Source organism: Scomber scombrus, chromosome 12 (genome assembly GCF_963691925.1).
Source record: "Scomber scombrus chromosome 12, fScoSco1.1, whole genome shotgun sequence".
NCBI classification, from domain to species: Eukaryota; Metazoa; Chordata; class Actinopteri; order Scombriformes; family Scombridae; genus Scomber; species Scomber scombrus.
Window position 1 is genome coordinate 7,427,925 of NC_084981.1, and position 21,073 is coordinate 7,448,997.

General features: G+C 39.9%; 1 protein-coding gene across 1 annotated transcript; it reads right to left on the reverse strand.

Moving 5' to 3' along the window:
• Positions 1-1,214: 1,214 nt before the first annotated feature.
• Positions 1,215-20,600, reverse strand: vwc2 (von Willebrand factor C domain containing 2). The gene is made up of 3 exons (XM_062429972.1): positions 19,950-20,600; positions 18,401-18,530; positions 1,215-1,366 (listed from the first exon to the last, which is right to left on the reverse strand). Exons 1-3 carry the CDS (start codon positions 20,598-20,600, stop codon positions 1,215-1,217), a joined length of 933 nt encoding a protein of 310 aa, XP_062285956.1.
• Between the last annotated feature and the right edge of the window lie 473 nt (positions 20,601-21,073).

The following is a 21,073-nucleotide window of genomic DNA, read 5'->3' on the forward strand; positions in this document are numbered from 1 at the left end:
AAGATGAAGACAAGCAGAAATAAGGTGCAGGTCAGACGACCTCTCGATTTTTAAAAATCTTGGAAGCAAAATGGATAAATATACTGGAGAGTTCAGTCTGGTGTTAAGAAATGAAGAAGCAACTATTGAGATTCTAACTTCCCACTCTCCTTGTTTGTATTGTGATGCTTACAGCTACTGCAAATGAAACCGCAGCATCACTAAATAACTTAATATCCTCCTGACAACTCATTAAATATTTACCTGTAGCTTTCACACAAACCGTTCTCATCCTGAAAACTTCAAAAGAGAAAATGCTTACATCAGTAGAGCGGATTTGCTCAAGTTTGTCACATTCAGGAGTTACCTGTGATATCTGAAAATGTCAAATCATTTATTTCAAAGGTAGAGTCTTGGTTGATCACCTCGTCTCAGTAGCATTTGTTGATTTAAGTGAAACCGAACATTTATTCATTTTGAAGCCTGTAAATGTAAAAACAGCTTCGGAAACTAAACATGAAGACCTTCTGTACAGCGGGAAAGTACCATTCGAGCATTTACAGAGCACAGACTGGCATTTATTTGAAACATGAACACACAGTACCAAGAGAAATACAAAAAAGCACTTTCAAATCAAAACACAGTTTGAACATCCAAAAAAGATAAAAGAAATCATAAAACAGTCGGCTCCTCTGGAATTTCCTTCTGTTTTCTCGTTTTTCTTTTTAACTCTGCACTTAATTATCCTACACAGCAAATCTTCCTGTTACTCTTAAATGGACAGCACAAGTCTGGTCTGCACTTTGGTGGTAGGGGGACGGGTGTCAGGATTTGTCGCGTGACACCACATGTCGAGACATTGAGGTTTTCACCTCCAAAGACAGCTGTGTGTGTTCTATACATTCTGTTATGTTATGTTGACTTTTTGTCCGATACATTGCTTATTAAAATACAGAGCCTATAAAAAATATGTTCAACTAGTTCAGCATTATGACCCCTATATTTGTATATATTCATAAATAATTTAATACATAGATAAATAGATATTCTGTGTGTGGATTATAAATCTTCATAAAAGCCATTTTTTTTCAATACAGGAGTGACTACAAATGCTGAAATGCTCAAGGGTCGCTGTCCGACCCTGATGTCCGGTAGACTGGGTGAAAGGCAGAGAGTTTACATGCGGATTGGCGCTGCTGTTGCGTGCCAATGTCCCTCTCACCGTGCCAGTCTCTCTAGCTGCGCTGGCACTCGTTCTTACTGCAGGTGGCCTGACGTTCAATCTGCCATGTGCCCTCCTCGTATGTGCAGTAGCAGATTGTACACTCATCAATCTTCACCTCTCGGCCGGCCGGTATCACTGCTGTGTCCGCATAGCAATTTGGCCCTGTAGGAGGGAAAGAAAAGAAAGGGAAAAGTAGAGCAAATAACAAGAAAATAGGCTTTATGTGTTTCAAAATGGACCGTATATATTTTTAATGTGTTTCTTTTGTGTTGTCGGCACCTTGTCATGTAATTGAGGTCAGGCTCAGAACACTGGAAAAAAAATCATTATTTTCTTTGTCACTGTGGAAAGTGTGCTGTGGTCAAACTAAAGGAGGCTTGATAGCGCATGTGAAGACAATGGAAGAGAAGCACTGCTGGGTCTTTGTGGTGCTAACACACAGGAGCTCTTGGGTAATTTAAATTTACTTTTTATTCCATCTTATGAAAGGCTCTTTGCTTTGAATTTTAAAAAAAGTAAAATGCAAATCTCCTTCAAAAACAGTCCAAGAAACACTGAAGGGTTTGTGCAAAATCAAAATGCCTTTATTTGAAATGGAATTTTGTTTAAAATGACCAACACATGGTGATTCATAGGTCTTCATACACACCTATACTGTGTTACACTAATGATAATGAGTTGAATGGGAGGTTGGTTTTCTACTAATGAACAAGCCTGTTGGTCAAAAACAAGAAAGCGATAGATCAATAGAAGAGAGAGGGAAGGAAGGAAGGGATAAGAGAAAAGGAAGGACGGAGGATGAAAGGTCCACATTTTTCTGTTCATGACTACAAGCACATATTGACTGGAATAATATTTCAAAGAAAAGGAGAAAAGTCTATGTCATCATTGAGATTGGGGTATTTTGTTGATTTGAGTCGTCTTTTTTAGGCAGTCACCTCCTCAGATGTCCTTTTCAACAACTTCTAACACCATGACATTCAATGTATAACGGTTGCCATGTCCCATTTGCACATAATGCGATGCCATAGCATAATCAGCATTGTTCGTGCGAATGACATTTTTATGTTCTGCAGTTCAGTCTTTTAGTCTTCTTTTGTTTCGTCCTACATAGAAACAACCACAGGGGCTCTACAGTCTCTATCAACACCATGTGTGGTTTTGCAATTGGCAAAGTGTCTCATTTGATATGTGCGAGATGTGCTCCCATCTTGAAAATGATTGGTTTTCACGACATTATCACAATGAGTTTAAAAGTTCTACAGGGCTTTGGTAGCCAGGTTGTTGGTAATGGAAGGGGAGGATAGCTTCGTACCACCTTATCTCTCAGGGTCGGTGCGTGTCTCAATGAGAACAGAGGTGGTTTCGTGAACAGTGGTTGTCTCTTTCCAATTGCGCTTACTGATTTTTCTTATTTGAGATATTTGTTTACTGTATTGCATCAAAAAATATGTTTTAGAAAACTGGTGTGGTTTCTCTTTGGGTAAAGAGTAACTATTTTCTATTCAAGGGTTTTGCTCTTTCAAGTGATTTATCCACTGTATTTCTTTTTGTATTCTCGTTCAGTGAAGCAGTTCGCCATGTCTGAAGCCTTGTCATCAAACTCTTCCACTGTGTCACATAGAGAAATGGATCATAGAGAAAGAGTATGCCTTCCAACTAGAAAAACAAATCCTAGACTGCCTTGTTTCTACATGGTGCCAAAGACTCATAAAAATCAGTCAAATCCGCCTGGCAGATCATGAGTGGAAATGGCTCCGTTCCTGATCCAATTTCAAAATTCATTGAGCACCAGATCAAGCCTATTCTTCCAAACCTATAATCTCACATCCAGGATAATACATACGTTTTGAACAAAATTGATGAAATAAAAAAACATTGGAGATGCATGCATGATTACAATTGATGTGGAATGGTTCTTCACAATGATCCTGAAGAATATTTACAAGCTACGCAACATTTCCTACAAATGAGAGATGAGTCAGCTCCCCCAATAGATTTTTTATCACTGAACTCATAAGATAGACATGTGAGAATAATGTATTTCTCTTCCAGGAACAGCTGCACAGACAGACACGGGGCACAGGAATGGGCATGACCTATGCACCCTCCTATGCCAACCTGTTACTATCAGTATGGGAGGAGAAATTCATTTGGAGCTCATCCAACCCCAAAATAAGGTGACTTGGATGCTACATACTGTAGACTAACATTCTTTATGCATTTCTAAAGAACATATTGTACTTGAACTTCATAAATATTTTAATAAGAGCAATAAGAGCCTAAAACTATCTTTGGAATACAGCAGAAAGGAAATCAGTTTACTAGATATGAAAATCACTAAAATAGATGATTTGGATTTACATACTACCATCCATCAAAAAGACAATGATCAAAACACAATCTTACAGCCGATAGTTTCCACCCAAAGACTCTTATAGACAACATTCTAAAACGACTAAGACGAGTATGTGACACAGTGGAAAAATTTGATGGCAATGCTTCAGACATGGCGAACTGCTTCACTGAACAAGAATACAAAAAAAAAAACATGGATAAATCACTTCAACGAGCAAAATCCTTGAATAGCAAAACAGTTTCTCCAAAGCAAAAGGAAACCGTACCAGTTTTGTAAAACATATTTTGTGATGCAATACAGTAAACAAGCATCTCAAATACGAAAAATCATTAAATTGGAAAGAGTTTTTTTCATAGTGACATATCTCTCCAACAATGTTCCTGAAACCACCTGCGTTCTCATTCAGTTGTACACTGACCCTGAGAGACAAGGTGGTACGAAGCTATCCTCTTTAGAAACCGACAACCTGGCCTCAAAAGCCCTGTGGAACTTTTATATTCATTGTGATAATGTTGTGAAAACCAATCATTTTCAAGACGGGAGCACATCTGACACATATCAAAGAGACGCTTTGCCAATTGTAACACCACACATGGTGTTGATAGACCGGTGTGCCCCTGTGGTTGTTTCTATGTAGGACGAACAAAGATGACTGATTTGCAGAACATAAAAATGCCATCCGCACAAAGAATGTTGATTATGCTATGGCACTGTACTATATGAGAGAAATGCGGGAAATGGTAACCCTAATACACTGAAAGTCATGGTGTTAGAAGTTGTTGTACACCAACACGAGACCTTTTGGACTGTGCATCAAAAAGCAACAAAATACCCCCTTCTCAATGATGAGATTTCTCTTTTTTCTATGAAATAGTACTTCAGGAAAAATGAAAAGATTGCATTATAATATATGAAACTATTGATGGTTATAGTAATTTTGTAGTCAATATGTGGTAGTCATGTCAACATATGGGAAAGGATTAGGTCCACCTTTACTTGGTAGCATCATTATATCTATCTTCTTTTTAACATTTAGGTTCACCCCTTGTCTGCTCTTTCTCTCCTTCACTTCCTTCCCTCTTTCCCTCTCCCTTTTATTATGTATCGCATCCTTATTTTTGACCAATAGGCTTGCACACTGAGAACCAATAGAGAACCATCCACTCCTTCAACTCATTAGTGTAACACAGTATACTGTAGGTGTGTGAACTACTGCTGACAATGACCCTGATGAAGACCTATGAGTCGTATTGTGTTGGTCATTTTAAATACATATTGCCATGTAAAGTATACGCATGTTAGTGGCCTTGGACATTTTTTAAGGGAGATTTGCATTTTACCTTTTTTGATTGAGACCATATTCCACCCAAGATGAGCTTTTCATACAGTAAGATAAGGTGAGTTGTCTACTGCTAGATAAATACATCACGTTGGTAATAGAGTAATCTTGAAGAAGACGTGTGTCACTAAGGTTTGTTTGTGTTATTTTTCTGCTACTAGACCCACTAAGTCTTCAGTCAGTCTTCAATGTGTATAATTCAGGTGAATGACTGAACATATAATTCAAAGCCACCTTTTTTTGTGATACATCAAGGATTCTAGTGAGTTTTAAAGTCCATGAATTCACAGACACCCTGTCCGTCTGGAGCATGCAGTCAATAGTCTGGAGGCAGTCGAATAACGAATACAACAATCTGTGATTTCTATTGAGAAAAAATCTTGTTCTCTTCAGTCAATAAACCTTGTAAGCAAGTTGTTATTTGTGAAAAAATCAGGGGTGGGGGGTGTTCTTGAAATGTTTTTACTCATGAAAATAAATGACGAACCACAGTGAGTCTATACTATGAAGCCTGGCTTTTTTTGCAGCTGTTTCAGTAACAATAATTAAGGACAACAATAAAACTTGAACTTGACCATGGCATTTGAAGGAATAATTTAACCCATTTATTAATTTTTATTCAATTCATCAAGCTGTGCGATATTTTCACTCTCAGTGATGTGATGTCAAGTTCATGCCTTGTCCTTTCCTCATGTAGACACATAGGAGATGTGATCATATACAACAGAACAAAAGGTTAAATGGTAATTTACCATGCCAGCATTAAAATCCCCCAATGCTCCTTTCAGTCACCAAGTGCCAATACACTAAATGTCATTCCTGAAAGTCACTGGTTAATTCAGCTCTATACACAGCGCACAGCAAACCTCAATACTGAATAGAAAATAATCACAACATGTAATATCACAATATGTTGTCATCACAAATAAATAGGCTACAGTACATGACTACTTGTCAGACTAAAAAACGCAGTCTGTACACAGACAAGCTGTACACTGAACTGACCCATCTGTGGTGACAGAAAACCACTCTCCATTCAGCAAAGCATTTCGGCTCGATGCAGCCTCAATCGTAGCCTCAGAAGGCGCAGCACTAGATTATAAGCCTGGGTTGTTCATCAAATTGTTTGAGTCAGCCTGGGAGTTCCCCTCCATCCTAATAACAGTAGCTTCTGTAGTCTCATTCTCAGCTGTAATATTTCAAATATTTCTTTGTGAGAGTCCTGTAAAATACGATGATATGGCCTCTTAATCCTTTAAACGTTTCCTTTATTTGGCTACCTGTAGTTTCAGCACTGAAATCATTGCTGAAATATGCGGTCTGTGCTTGGTGACACTCTTAAAAGCATCATCATATGTAACCTGGACGCAGTGTCATCTCTATTCTCACACAGTGTGCTGACAGCGAAAGTCAATTTCTGATAGGCTATTATTGCTGGTGCTAGTGCTGTTCTCACATTACAGCCCATTACCTAGATTTTTTAAAAATGAGCCTATTTTTATTTTAGATATTTTTATATGGGTGAAGCAGCATACATTAATTGTAAGGGAGATACAATTTTGTCCCTGCTGGGGATAAAAATAATTCAGCAGAGGCAGTTTATAAAGACCAGGAGGGTGGGGTGGGGGGATTCCCAGCATCCCCCCCTGGCAAATCGCACCCTGCTTAAGTGACTAAATATGAGGATAAGCAGCAGGTGAATCTATGCCCTGACACAGAGTACAGAAACAGATTTTATTTCACAATCACAAAGTGCTGGGGAACACTTTCTCCATTATGTATGTTGCCAGCTAGCTAGCTGAGTTTAAGTAAGACTGTGTAACCTTTGAAAGATTAAATAATTATGAAATTCCTCAGGCAAATGGAAAAGCTTAGTTCATAAACAATAAAATACACCCTATCACCCACTTCACTACACTCAGGGGTTTGCCGCATCACTTCGTCTGTAGGATGAGTAGCTTATGGTGGCTAATTTTAGCTAATGTTAGCATTTGTTATTGCAGTTTTACTGACATTACTGACTGAGCCAGTTCATAGTTTGTTCGTTTGTTTGTTTATGCGTTTATCTTTATCTCATTATAACAGTCCATGTTTCTGGCTATAGCTAAAGGCAGTTCGGTGCTAACTGAGGAAACAGCTAACGTTATGAAGATGAATGCATTTGCTACTGAATAATGAAATCTCAAATGATTACATCTTAGTTAGCTTGTTAGCTGCATTACTTACTGACTAATTAACATATAGACTAGGTAACTAGTTAGCTGCATCCACCAACATGACAGCCTTGGTTTTTGTTTGACCAGAGTTTCTTGTTTGCAATTTAAGTCTGCCACACATGCAATTCCCAAATGAGAAAAAACATTGATTTTTTGCTTTCATTGGTGTTTACAAAAGTTGATATATTCCAAGATCAATTGTATTTACAGTAGGCTACCAGTCAAAACTTTGGGCGCACTCAAATTAATTCAAAAGATGTGTCCAAACTTTTAACTGGTACTGTATACTGAACCTGGAAAGTTAATTATTGAACTTCTTCCCACAAGTACCTTCATGTTAACTGAATGCCATGAGATGTGTCTGAATGCTCTGGAACTTTTTGGTCAAACAACACAAGTCAAAACCATACCTCATCAGATTTGATTTATACTGTCATGTTGTCATGTTACATTTTTAAAGAAATGTTAATAATAGGCCTTTTTTTTACAACAGACATTTAGAGATGTCATAGAAAAAGCCCAGGTGCTATGGTGTCAGCCTATTCATAACTCAAGTCAAAATGTCTTGCCTATTTAATATCCAGTACAGATATTCATTGATATATTTGAGCAGATATAAGATGTAAGAGAATATGAGCAGAATTACGCCAGCAATACATGTCAGCTTTTCACTACACTGATGAAAGTAATCTTTCATGCAAACACACATTGTGGAATGAAGGCCAGTGGCACACAAGCTTAGTTTAAAAGTAGACCTTCAGTTATTGCTTGACGTGCCTTATCTGTTGCAATGACCACATTTCCATATAGAGTTCAGTGCACTTTTATCTTATCCTTTTTTTAAAGGATAGTTTTATGACCTAGTTTTATTATCCTAGTGAACTTGAATGCAGTTAGTCAAACAAGAGAATGAACACAAGAGACCCAGTGCACTGCCCTTCATGTTATATTTCTCACTAGAAAATGGGCTCCCACATCTGGGCTCTCATTGATTTGATTTCAAAAATAGTGTTCTGGTTATGGGATTTTAAGAGGCACAAAAAATAATATTCAAGCCAAGATTTTTGGACAGGCTTGTATTTGTGTCAGTTGACATTTGCTGACATAATTTAATTCAGACTGAACCCAATGGATAACACATTAAATATAATGTTTTTGAGTTTTCACTGAGGTCATTTTAAAGGCGGATTTTACACATTCTGGCATTTAATCCCCAAAATACTGTGAATCATCAATTGCCTGTGTATCTGCTAATCAAAATAGCTCTTCCATTAGCCATTATGCTCTTAAGGCCACTGAGTGACTACTCATGGTTAATGTAGAGGTGCATTTTAAACCTGAAAGATCGAGCTCAAATCAGGAAAGAAATGCATCATGGAATTACAGTATTTACATTGAATCCTTAAGGACCCAAATCACATGATTATCTCCTGCACTGCCTTATTCTGCATTTAAGTAGGGCTTTTTTATTTTGGTGTATTTGATTGAACTTGACGCGTGCGCATGTGTGATTTTATTCAACAATATTTTGCTCCACACTCCTCAGATTAGCTACACCACTAGCACACATCTTGCTAAAGGCGGCTTCTCTCCATATGTAACTTCAAGGTTGGACTGCACAGAGCGGGAATAGTACATAAAAACCAAATTAAGCACTGTTACGCAGTGCTTTAATAAAGTTCTGAAGTGCAGCCCCAAGGGACTGCTTTTTCTTTCATTATTTTGGAGAAAATTGGCTCTTGCTAATGAAATTTTGATGTTGAAGGTAATAATTGTTAAGAACTGAGCCCTGTAAGTGGCCCAGACACATGCAGAAAAAGGACTTTCACTGGAGGCTTATTATGGTGTTACATTCATTGTGCCAGCATTGTGTGTACACAAACCCACTTGCCAAGCCCACAATCCCAGACATAAATGTCCTCCAACCACATTAGCTTCTTTGGTACTAGATGAAGGCTATTGTCTATGGTGAAAGTGCCTCTGTGCTCATAAATCATCCATTATCTCCTAAGCTGCATGGCAAAATATAAACATTGCGGGAATTGCTTCCACAGCATCAGGTATAGCATAACAATGGATATTTCCTTTAGACTAACAAGGTCTTGAGCCAATGTGTTGTATAATTAAGATGCTGATAAATGGGGAGTCTTTCAGCTGCACTCACCGCGTTTCATTGGACGGCAGCACCCAGAAGGAGCGTGCTGGCACATCAATCAATGTGAACAGTTTGCCGAGGCCTGTCAAAATGTCAACCCTAACACATTTATAAGTCTTCAGATGAACACGCACACACCCTATCTGAATAACAACTCATCCTGTGGCCCAGGCTGCTGTCGCTACTGATTCATCATCATTAGCAGCATTTAGGACACAGCGTCTCGAATAAAAGACGCACACGTCAAGGAAATGTTAGGAGAGAGAGAAAAAAATTGCAAAAAAAAATCATGCACTTTACAAAATGAATCAAAATTACTTTCTCCTGGAGCTGGGATTGAACTACAGCCTGTCAGTCATTCACAGTTGCATGACACTCATTTGTGTTAATTAATGCATGGAGTCAGCGCCACTGTGCTTACTCATAGCTGTCGCCCTATTATTCTGTCATTCGTATCACACCCACCTTTTTGTCATTGTTTCATTAATATTGTATATATATTCTCGTCTCTCCATCACTCTCTGTCTCTCTTTGCCTCTCACTCTCTGTTGCAGAAAAGATTTTTTTAGGCACATCAGGCTTCACAAGAGCTTTTCAGCAACACTCGAAGAGGCAGAGACAAATGGACTGTGCATGTGCATGAACAGTTGGACCCAAACTGTCACTACGGCGTGTTAGAAGTTGGCATGGATGGCGTGTGAAAAAGATAGCCATTAGCACCTGTGGCGTTTGGCTCTGTAGCTGCGCCAGATAATGGAGAGAGAAACGAGGACATCCTGATCATCTCACCCCCTAATTCGGAAATGTTAAAAACTTGAAGAGGTCCAGTATAAGGTAATGGAAAGAGAAGGATAGCAGAAATCACTCATCTTAATGCGTTTTCTGAGTACATTTGCATTATAAATGCAGAATATCCACTGACTCATTCACATTGTGTACACTCACACACATGCACACACACTCGGACTGTGCTGGTCTAGTAACTGCTTTTATCCTGTGAGGTGCAGTTTTATTCATATGTGCAATTTGATTCAATGTGTGCAATATACTCATGGTTGTTTACAGTATTTTTATAAAATTGACTTAGTTATACTTTTATGAGTTTTTATCATTTTGTTCTTACATTCATGAGACAGATACAATGTAATTTCATTCTGTGCACTTATCCTGCGTACAGTCTGAATGACAATAAAGATAATCTTGATCTTTATCTCGACAATAACAATGATGTTGCTTTGTAAAGAGGGGGACATTTGAGGGGAGAGACTATGATTTAACAACAATATAAATTATTTCTTTCAGAGATGCAGCGTGAAATGGGTTTGGATTTTTAAATCGCATCAAAGATGCAGACAAGATTTTATAGAAGTACCTTGTATGAATGTTTGTTTGCATATGTTGTCTCCAGCCACACTGCCCACTGATAATCTTTGTGGCTGAACAACCCAGCTGCACACAAGTAGCTCGACTGTCATAAATGATGTCCTTCACAGAGACGCTGCCACAGACCCTTGGCAGTCATCGCAGCTGGGTCCAGGTGACAGACTTTACTCGGAGACGTCCATTTACTTAAGCCTCATAAACTGTATAAATGCATTAAATGCTCTGATATAAAACAGCAGTGTTCTGCTCCTTTCTGTACTGTGAAATACACATTTGGAAGTCACATTAACTTTGACTTTTATTCACAAGGAAAATTTTACAAAAGAACACCCAACAAGCAGAACAATGTAGAAAGCCACTCAGTCATCCAGCAGTACTCTAATAATGTGAATAACCATTACCTTTCATTAAAGTGACCTTTCTCTATTGTAATCATGACTCTAACGTCCAGTAATGGAAAATGGCCTTTAGATAATAAAATACTGAGCTTTAATGAAAGAACTGAACCAAAAGGTGAAAAATGAAAAAAGTAACCTTTTGTGAATATATCAGATGATACACAATGTCCTCCTTCTCCTGTCCAATTTATGTAAAAAATGAAATTAGCGTACAGTATTGTATACAGTACTTTGGAAAGAGAAGAAATGATTGTTTTGTCAATTGACCATTCGCTGAATCCATGTGTTATAAGCATAGACTGTATATAAGAAAAAGGTTATAAGAGGTGGATACTGCGCCACTGCTCAGCCTTGCAGCTAATTCTTCCCAGTGGCCACTCATGGTATTGCAGTGAAAAATCCCCATGTGGCCCAAACATTTTCTCCATAGACCCCCAGAAGGGTAAGAGAGGTGTATAAAATAGTTGACAGGTTATTTTTAACTGCAAACAAAATCAATTGTGACTCTTTTTTTAGATCCATGGAGATTTTATATTTATATTAAATTGAAATATCTGTGAGAAAAATTTAACATCTATGCAATGTAACATCTATTGGCGAGCGGGAACTAGAGGGCTGCATTATCCCCCCACAAATGAACCTGGAAGCGAGAAACCTTTTTGGCGTATGTGCCAGGCGACCAATTCTTTTGGACTGAACAGGCGCCCAAACAGCAATTTTCCAAAATTATAGATAACTGTAACTAAGCAGAGCCGATCTGTCGAGCCCTGGATTTCCACATGCCAAAATGATGCATGTTGATGCACATCCATCATCCACATGCTCTAAGAAGAGCAATACTCAGTATCTGAAGTCTGAGTCTTTTTTTCACCTTTGCGAAAGTTGAAACACTAGGGCATAAGTGTAACCTGCAAACATTTACACTTACAAGTACCATAAAAATAAGGCATACAGCTTACAGTTTAATAATTGGCTACAAACAATGTATCTTAGCACAAATACCATTTTTATTACATTTTATTTATAATACTGCATTATAATAACTTGCTCTATTTTCCAGTGCGGCTCTTTATTCAATCTCTTATTTCAAAAATCAGCAATCAAGAATACTTTATTATCATTCTGCCCATGAGACATGAAAAAAACAAAATGCAGGACTCTAAGAAGCTAAGAATAAATAACTTCAATACAATAATATAGCGGCAATAGAACAGCAGCAGCATTCCTGAACAAAGTCAACCAAATCAACCAAATCACTGAGTTTTAGTGTTAAGGACAGTCATTATTTCAGCTGACAAAATTCACAGTGGTCAATTAGAAATTAAAAGCCTGCTTATGTGTGATATTGAAGAACCTTTTTTTGTATTATTTACTATGAATTCTGGTGGTCAGTCAGTATTCTTGCTGTTGTTGTTGGCTGTATTATTATGGAGAGGTCCAGAAGCATTTACTTTTTCATTTATTGAGCGAGGCCACCTCTGGTTGCTACACCAGTCCTTATCGGTATCATCAGGATGAGATGGAGGCTGCTTCAAATGAAAAATAAATAAATAAATAAATAAATAAATAAATAAATAAAATCACGCCATTTCACATACAAAAAACCTCCCTTGTTTTGAAGTGTTCTTTTGGGGGAAAAAACAACCCCTGCTCCATCTTAAAAGACCCTTGCTGAATCATGTCTCTCTTAATTGAAATGGGTCTCTATCCCTATTGGCAACCAGGCTACCATGTCTCGTGTTGCTCTATTTGAAGTGATTTTGGCTTCAGTTCAGACTGTTTATCACATCCCCCCAGATTAGTGTTGACCCTAATGTCTGAGTCTTGAAGAGCACCACTTGTTTCCTCATGCGTTGCCAAGGCGATACCCTGCAAGAGCAAAGGACAAGAGGGAGGGAGCCACGGCGGAGGTGCTGAAGAGAGAGGCTTCTCCTGCATTGATTTTATCCCCCCTAAACATTCTTCAAAAGCAGATGCTGCAAAACAAAACCTGGTTTCAGATTTACAACAAACACCTCTGTGTCTTTAACGCCTATACATAAAAAAACAAGAAAATAACACTTCAGAAATATCGGCATAGGGGAGAAAAATACTGAGTAGTAGTAGAGAACATGTTTTCCCTCTTTGACTTGTATCGACTGGGTGTTCTTTGCATGAATCAATATTGTTTAATTAAAGTTTATGGCGGCAAGCGAATGATAGTCAAAAACTTTAGAGGGTATGAAACCATTTAATTGCAATGTGTTCCAGTGCTTTAACATAATGAGTAAAAAATGATGAGAACCTGCCTCCATTCACAGCTGTTCTTTGATATTCATGAACAACTGTCTGGGGTGGATGTTAGCGATACCTCTCACTTTCATCTTCCTCCCCTGGCTCTTCCCCAAGTGTCTCCTCGCATACAGGCTGAATAACACATCTGAGACAGGGTGCTCTGCCATAAGCATTGATTTTGCATGCCTGAAAAGGCCAAGATAATGCCTGTGCATAATTGATGAACTTATCAAACACTGAAATACTTTATTGTGATTTATATCAATAGTGAGGAAAATGGTGAAGAAAAGAGCTGTTAGCTGGGAAATGAGGGTAAAACCCACTAAGAGCAGGGCTGACTTGTTGAATGAGAGCCCGAATCCCCTTTTTTTCTCTTTAGAGATCTGATGTTTCAATCTTTCACCTCATTTGTTCCATTTTCTCACCTTTCCTGCACCTTTTATATGAATGCTCCTAAACTCTATGACACAGTTTTCTTTCCTCATGCTGGCATTACACATATGGAGGAGTATTTAATTCTTTCCCCGTTAACGAGCCGAGCTTTGATGTGACACTTGAGATGAATCGGAGTTCCAGGGAGGTCTTAACATCTGTCTGCACGTCAAACAACATCTGTAGACAAGACAAACAACAGCACTGGAGCAAGAACTCTCCAACGAATTCCAATAACCTTATTTTACATCATCAGTGGGTTTTTTGTGTGTTTTTTTTCATCCCTGAGCTACCACTGTGGCGCTGTCTCGTATCGAGTGCTGCATGATTAACGGCGGCAGGATGGGAGTTGACAATCAATGATCCTCATCATTTAAATCACAGCTCCTGTTAATACCTGACGAAGAAGCATCATGAATAAAAGACAAAGTCAAATCTGATGTATAATCAGTTTGATATTGATACAAGCTGAAGGAAGATCAATGGCGTCATTTAGGTTGATGAGTCACGCACTTCTGTTAACATCTGGTAAATGTATCTTCTTACTATTTAATCAAGAATCCTCTATGTAGATCATTTTAAAACCTGTTGTTCACGTTGTGGTGTCAAGACTAGCATGAAATGAACTGAAAATACAAAAAGCTTGTATGTGACAAGACTTCAAAGCGGCATGTTTCTGACCGATGATTCCCTGGCAGAGACCTCTATTTTCTACAGCAGGTGGAAGGTGACCGGCAGAGCCAGACACTCTAAGATGTTTGGTGATTGAAGCAGAGCTTGTTTACACCTTGTATTCACACGGTGACAACCCTGTTGGCCATATTCATCAAATCAGAGCCAGAAAAATTCCCCATTCAGTAAGAGGTTGTTAATCACATACTGATACACAGATACTCCACTCTGCTTAATTAACAGTTCGAGCCCTCATATTCACAGCTACCCTCAATGTGTGCAGGTGCCAGCAGGGATCATAGAGATGAGAGCTAATGCTTACATTTTTGCCATAGTCCTAAAAAAATCAATTTATTTTAACATAAAAATCTCACCTGGTGCAGCTTTAAAAACACTGTCACCTGAACGCTGCACAAATGAGGCATAAAAGCTGCCACAGGCTTTTTCTGCATCTTCGTAAATACCACTGTGCTCCTGCGGATTACTATGAAAAAGAGGTTGGCAGAGGTTGCATGACAATGTAGCAAAAGATTCCTTCTTTTAGCAAAGTGCAAAAGAGGTGTATGTGTGAAAGGAAATTATATAAAATTGGTCAAAAGGTTTAGCATTTCCCTTCCATAAATTTGGGATACTCACAAGACACAGGAAAGTCAAAATCAAAGCAGCAGAGCACAAGAGCTCCTGTTTCTTAGTCCCTGTCGGTCAAGCTCCAAAATAACTGCATCCTTCAATTCCCAGAGTGCATCTCAATTGTTTCATTGAGTGGAGAAGGGAAAGGAGCAAGTAAAGTTTCAATAGGAAGAAGTTTCTTTTCTCATGGACAATGTAAGGCAGGGCTATTCAAGTATATTTCCTCAAGGGGACACACTGTCAGAAAGCTAAGAGCCCGCGGGCCGGACATTTCCCTGAGCTATTATTCTTATTATGTATGTACACTTGACAAAACGCATTTGCACTGAGAGTTTGGATTTTTTTTTTTTTTTGCTGGTGAACATTCAAACCCGACAGATAAGCTGCATCAAAGCTGGGATGTTTTGTTTTGAAGTGCCTCCGCAGGTTATATTAGTTTGCAACGGAGCTGCACTCATTGCAGAGCAAATATATTAACTTGCCTTCAGCAGTTTCAATGTACACATATTTCTCATATTTCAGTCACTTTTGAATGGACGATTTTCAGCATCAACTTTTCATTTTTGTGTGTGTAAATTTAGTATTAGCTAGCTAGGAGCGCTTATCCTTTTCTTTGCATTTGCATACCGCCCCCTGCTGTACCAGAGTATGTAGAACAGGATGTAGTTTACATTGCACAGGAACACTCTAATGGTTTGAAGGATTTACTGTGGCAAAAATGTCCGTTATTCGTGTGATTTATTTTTTTTTGTAAACAGGCCAGTGGGAATTGATTGGCGGGCCAGATTTAGCCTGCCAGTTGAATAGGCTGGATGTAAGGTGACTGACAGTTGGGGTACTTTCACCATTCTCTTGGATGGATCATCAGTACATAAAATTTACAACTGTGATAGAATGATAAAGTTCTTTGATTAAAAAGTATAAGGTACAAACCTGTGAACTGAAGATGAAACATTAACGATGACTCCTAAGATGCATCTGTGTAAGAAACATCCAGTGACAGCTTAAAATTCTGCTACATCTGCCACTAACAGTAGGCAGAGGCAAAAGATTAAGGTGTCAAGGAAAATGATTCAATCTAGAGATGAAAGCCATTTACATTGACTGCAACAAAGACCTCTTTTGAATTTGCTTCCGCTCTGATTTACCCCTTAAAAGTCTTCTCCATAACAATGGTGGCCGAGGCTCATGGATATTGTAGATTTTAGAGCCATTCGGACATCCTAAACTGACAGAAGAAACATGGTCTCATACATAAAAATGAAACAATTCAAACTGATGAATAAAACAAAAAATGTAGTACCGTTACATTATCCAGAAGGCTCAAGTATTTCTATTTTGAGGGATATTGATGATATCATTAAAATTTGAACTGAGAAAAACTTTCCTCACTCTCTGCCTAGTAAAAGCCCACATATTTCAACCCCCCACCCCTATACACCCCTTGCGCCCGTGCCTTGACCCAAGCTCAATCATCAGGGTTGTCTCAGCTTCTCCATGGACCTTTAGAAAGCTTCTCTTGGGCCACAGAGGACATTATACAACAGTTTACACAGACAGAGTGTCCGTTTAACCATAGAATCCCAAATGACTAAAAGCATGTAGCTCAGACTTTGACGGTATTAGTTGTTCTTGCAGTCTTAGATATATCGAGCTCTGTTTATTAAATGGTAATATGTGGTAATCTTATGGTAATAAGGACTGATGCCTTCTTAAAACTGAAAAATCCTTATCGGCTGAATGAGCCCGTGGATTTGGTGGCACTTTTGAATATAGATACACGCCCTCCTAAGTCTGTCACATCTCTGCACACACTGTATCCACTAGTGTCTCCTCGACTGATGTGCCTGAGGATGCAACCCAGCAAATCCACTGGACATCTCACAAGGGAAAATATGGAGCACTGCCCAAACTCTACACAAAGCACCCTCAGCAGGATCAATATGCATATATAAAAAGTGGGTTAACAGCAAAAAAGAAAATGGGAACAAAGGACCCTCATGCACTCCCTAAGATTAAAGCAAGCAAATATTAATAGAGTGAGTAACGCTCCATGACTACCAATGTTTTTGACTTGTTATCTCAGGAGGTTGTGATACATGCTTTTAATTTCATCGAGACAACCACTGATTGATAACCAGTCATGAACATTCATTACATGCAAATGCTAATAAGTATTTTATTTTTTGAGTCTACAGTGATATGTGAATTATAATTATGTGATATCCTGAGTGCAATTCTTATGAACTATTATTGCACAGAATAAGAAGTGTTTTGGGCACCTCATTTGTTTCACCCGGGTAAAATATGATCTGGATCTTTTTATTTTTGCATGCAACTTTGGAGAATAAAGATTTTTTCAAGCTGGTTGGTTTTGTAATTTCGCTTGCACACTGTGTTCCTTCTAAATCTCCCGTGTTCCTCATTTAATGTTTAAATACATAAAAGCTCACTGTCAAACAAACAGCAACAATATCACAATGTCTTTCTTGGAATTTTTACTGGAAATACATACAGAGGAGGAATTTTTGTTTGCCTTGTCTATTGTCTCTCTCATAAAGCTTTCTTTATTCATGCAGATTGCTTGCTCTTGTTTATAGCAGAGACAGCCTGCGCCACTTTAAGATTCCAAGTCAGAGATACATATCGCAAGTCATCATTCTTTTTGCTGAAGGAAGCAATGTTGCTGACATTGCCATGTTGCATTAGAGTCACACCAAGAAAACAAGGGGACATAATCTAGGACATGCTGTCTGGAATCATCGGAAACAACTTCAGATAATCGACTCTGAGCCGAAGAATTCCTTTCTCAGATGGGCCAGAGCTCTCAAACCAACAGGATTCTTAACTCACAAGCCTTGCAGCACAAAATGAGCACAGGCATACCTCCACTCATGGCAGCACACCAGGCAGTAGCAAGGGAGCAGAACATATGCTACCGCCTCCAACAGAGAAACTCAGTAATTTAATGAAATTAAACCTGAAAAATTACACATGAGCAAATATTTTACCCAAAATACTGGACATGGCTCATTACTGATTAAGCGCATTTTTGGGCGTGACTTCACTGAAATGGATCTCATTACCTCACATATGCAATCTGAAGTGGCAAGAGACTGCAAACACTGCAGTGCAGCATGCTGCCCGCTTTGTGTCAGCGAAATGAGTGTCGTGCTACCTTGGCCTCATGACTGTTGAGGTGCCCTTGAGCAGAAACATTTACACTAATCTGATGTAGTGGCCTTCGCTTCTCAGCAGTGACCACATGCAGACTGTTTGCACAAGGATACAGTGTTTGCCGCAGTGTATTGCTGCTGAAGGAAATTGTCTCCACTCACCGCCCTTGCAGATGGGACAACACTGATCCGGCTCATACTCCGGGTCCACACACTCTGTCTGAGGGCAGGCTGCCACAGAGCACAACACCTCCCCACTTGGCTCACATCGACACTTCTCACATGGAGACACCTGGATAGCAGAGAAAAAATTTGCAATTAACACCCTTATAAACAGTTCACACACAAATACACAAACAGAGAGCCTTTCCCTCTTAATTAATTTCCTGCTATCTTTGTCTCTGGCTCTTTGTGTGTCTCAGTGTTTCTTTTTTTCTCTCTGCAGCTATCTCTGTCTCGTAAACACACACACACACACAAACACACACACAAAATATATCCCTGCCTGTCTGGCTTGTTCGAAACAGTGTGCATTCCCTGTCACAATGCTACATCTACCGGGGAGTCCCAACCTCCTTGACTTCATTGCCAATAAGCACCTCATTTCAGGGAGAGCCGAGTCGAGAATTGAACTTCACTATCCAATCACGGGATATGGAGAAATCAATAGGAATGGGAAACAAAAGAAACATGCTTCCGCAGTTTAAACTGGCTCAGTTATCCCTGCATGCTTTGAAATAGAACGAATGTGGGACAAAGGCTTGAGCTGATAGTATACAATTTGAGTTACATCCCTCTCCTACATTCCCCGTAAAAAGCTTCATTTAGCCGCTTGTATAAAGCCGCACACCTATAGTCTTAACCAGAGAGCAAAGGTTAATTCTACCAGCGTTGTTGTAGATTGCAGAGGCTTGCGCCTCCGCATAGCACTCTACCGTGACAAATGGAGTGAGGCAGCACTTAGTACAATGCCCCAGAACTTAGCAATCAAGCATAAAAACCTGCCTGTTGCTTAGTTTCAAAGCACCCCCTCCTCCACACCCCGCCACACTGCACAAAGGCTGGCGTATGAGGCTTGTGAAAGTAGAGCTTTCTCTAGCTTTCTGTCATCAGAGACCTGACATAGAGCCGTTGGTAACCCAATGAGTTAGAGAAAGAAAATCCCATACTACCCTCAACCTCCCGCTGATGCACTCGTCGACATAAAGAGCGGTATTAGGCGCTGGTGAATGCAGAGTCTCATAAGGGACGTGACATCAAGATTGTGGTGCAATCCTGAGTCTAGCCTTTAAAAGGAGTGTCAGAGGCATTTCTTTTGAAAACATTAAAGATTTCACTGGTGTAGCTCTGTCTTTCTTCACAAACACCCACATGCTGCAGAGCGCTCTGCAGAGTGGTAAACATTACTACAACTGTAATAACTGTAACTCTATCATGTGTATCAACAAACTGACTATGGAAACACTCTGCTGAAGCCGCACTGCTAAATTCTGCCCTCTGGTAATATTCCAGCGTTGTGTGAGAAAAAGACAAGTGCTGACCTTTGCCATTATAAATCTGCCTGTCTGCTTGCTTGCATGCTGCGAGGCAAGGTAACTAGTTTCCGTGTAGTGCCTGTGATAAACTCCATTGAAAGTCAAGGAGTGTTCTGTCAGCACTTCTTTCAAGTTGGGGCATGTCAGAAATGAGTGAACGCAGTTAATGGGCTCACCTTAAACTCTTCTAGCGAGGCGTAGATCTTTCCCCGGAACTCACAGTAGTTTTTTTTCTCCTTGCACTGCGGGCAGCATTGGCTAGTGTCCACTTTAATGCAGCGAGGGTGAACCTTGGGACATTCTGGCTTAGAGCACAGAGGGCCCTCGTCTGTGCAGAGGCAAGGGCACGTTGAAGGGCCCGGGGTGAACTGCTCCCCGATGGCGAACACAAAGCCGCTCTCATCCATGCAGCCTTTACCTCTGTAGTCTGGATAGGCGTACTCGTCAATGGCGTCCAGAGAGAGGGTGACGTCACTGGTGGGCCCCTCGTCTATTTGGTTCATGCTGTTTTGCTCACTCCACAGCTCCTGGGACTTCCCGCCTTTAGATCCTCGTGTCTGGGAGCTGAGGCTCGGCCTGGCACGGCTCAAGGCAGTCCTGTTGGGGCCCAAAGCATTGATTTCCTCCAGCCGCTGCTGAGCACCGTATCCCAGCGGCTCCTCTGAGGCTGGTTTGTCCTGATGTTTGTCCTCCCTGGCTTGAGTTAACACCTTTTCCAGACGTTCTCGGCTCACGGGTAAGGTCGCTACAGGACTACACTGAGAGCCGCTCATCAGGAAGCCGAGAACAAAGAGAACTTCTGCTGTCATGGCAACGGAGTGCAGCATCTCTCCCCACCACCAGCGAGGTGGGAAAACACCTTGGCTCACATAACACACTTCACATCTCAGGTGTGAGCCAGTCCATCTGGAAAGAGAAAATTAGACTGGGGTTATGTGCTCAGTATTTTGTCACTTTTATCCCAGGTGTGGGATTTGTCTTATTAAGCCTTCAGAACAGTGCAAGAAATCCAGCCGACTTCAGAGCAATGCTCCATCATGTCAAGCAAACATCCCACAGAGTGCGACACAAGTCTGTAAGATCAGTGAATTGGATCATTGGGATAGGGAGTATTCATACGGGCTGTGCTGGGTAATCGATACCACTTCGTACAGTAACACTTCCCTGCATCAATCGGTCCGAGCAGTGACAGAGTAAGAGGAAAATGACCAAAAAAGGACCTGATTCTAACACTTTTAAGCTCCTGCTCCTCTTCCGGAACAAAGAATCGGGATCAATATATGCTTTTTAAAATTAATCA

Bases quoted from the DNA above. Each gene is read 5' to 3' on its own strand.
- vwc2 (XM_062429972.1), bottom strand. From the start codon at position 20,600: ATGCTGCACTCCGTTGCCATGACAGCAGAAGTTCTCTTTGTTCTCGGC. The intron at 18,531-19,949 runs GTGAGCCCATTA...TCTGCTATCCAG, and splicing joins CCTCGCTAGAAGAGTTTAAG to GTGTCTCCATGTGAGAAGTG. The intron at 1,367-18,400 runs GTGAGTGGAGAC...TCCCTCCTACAG, and splicing joins TTGTCCCATCTGCAAGGGCG to GGCCAAATTGCTATGCGGAC.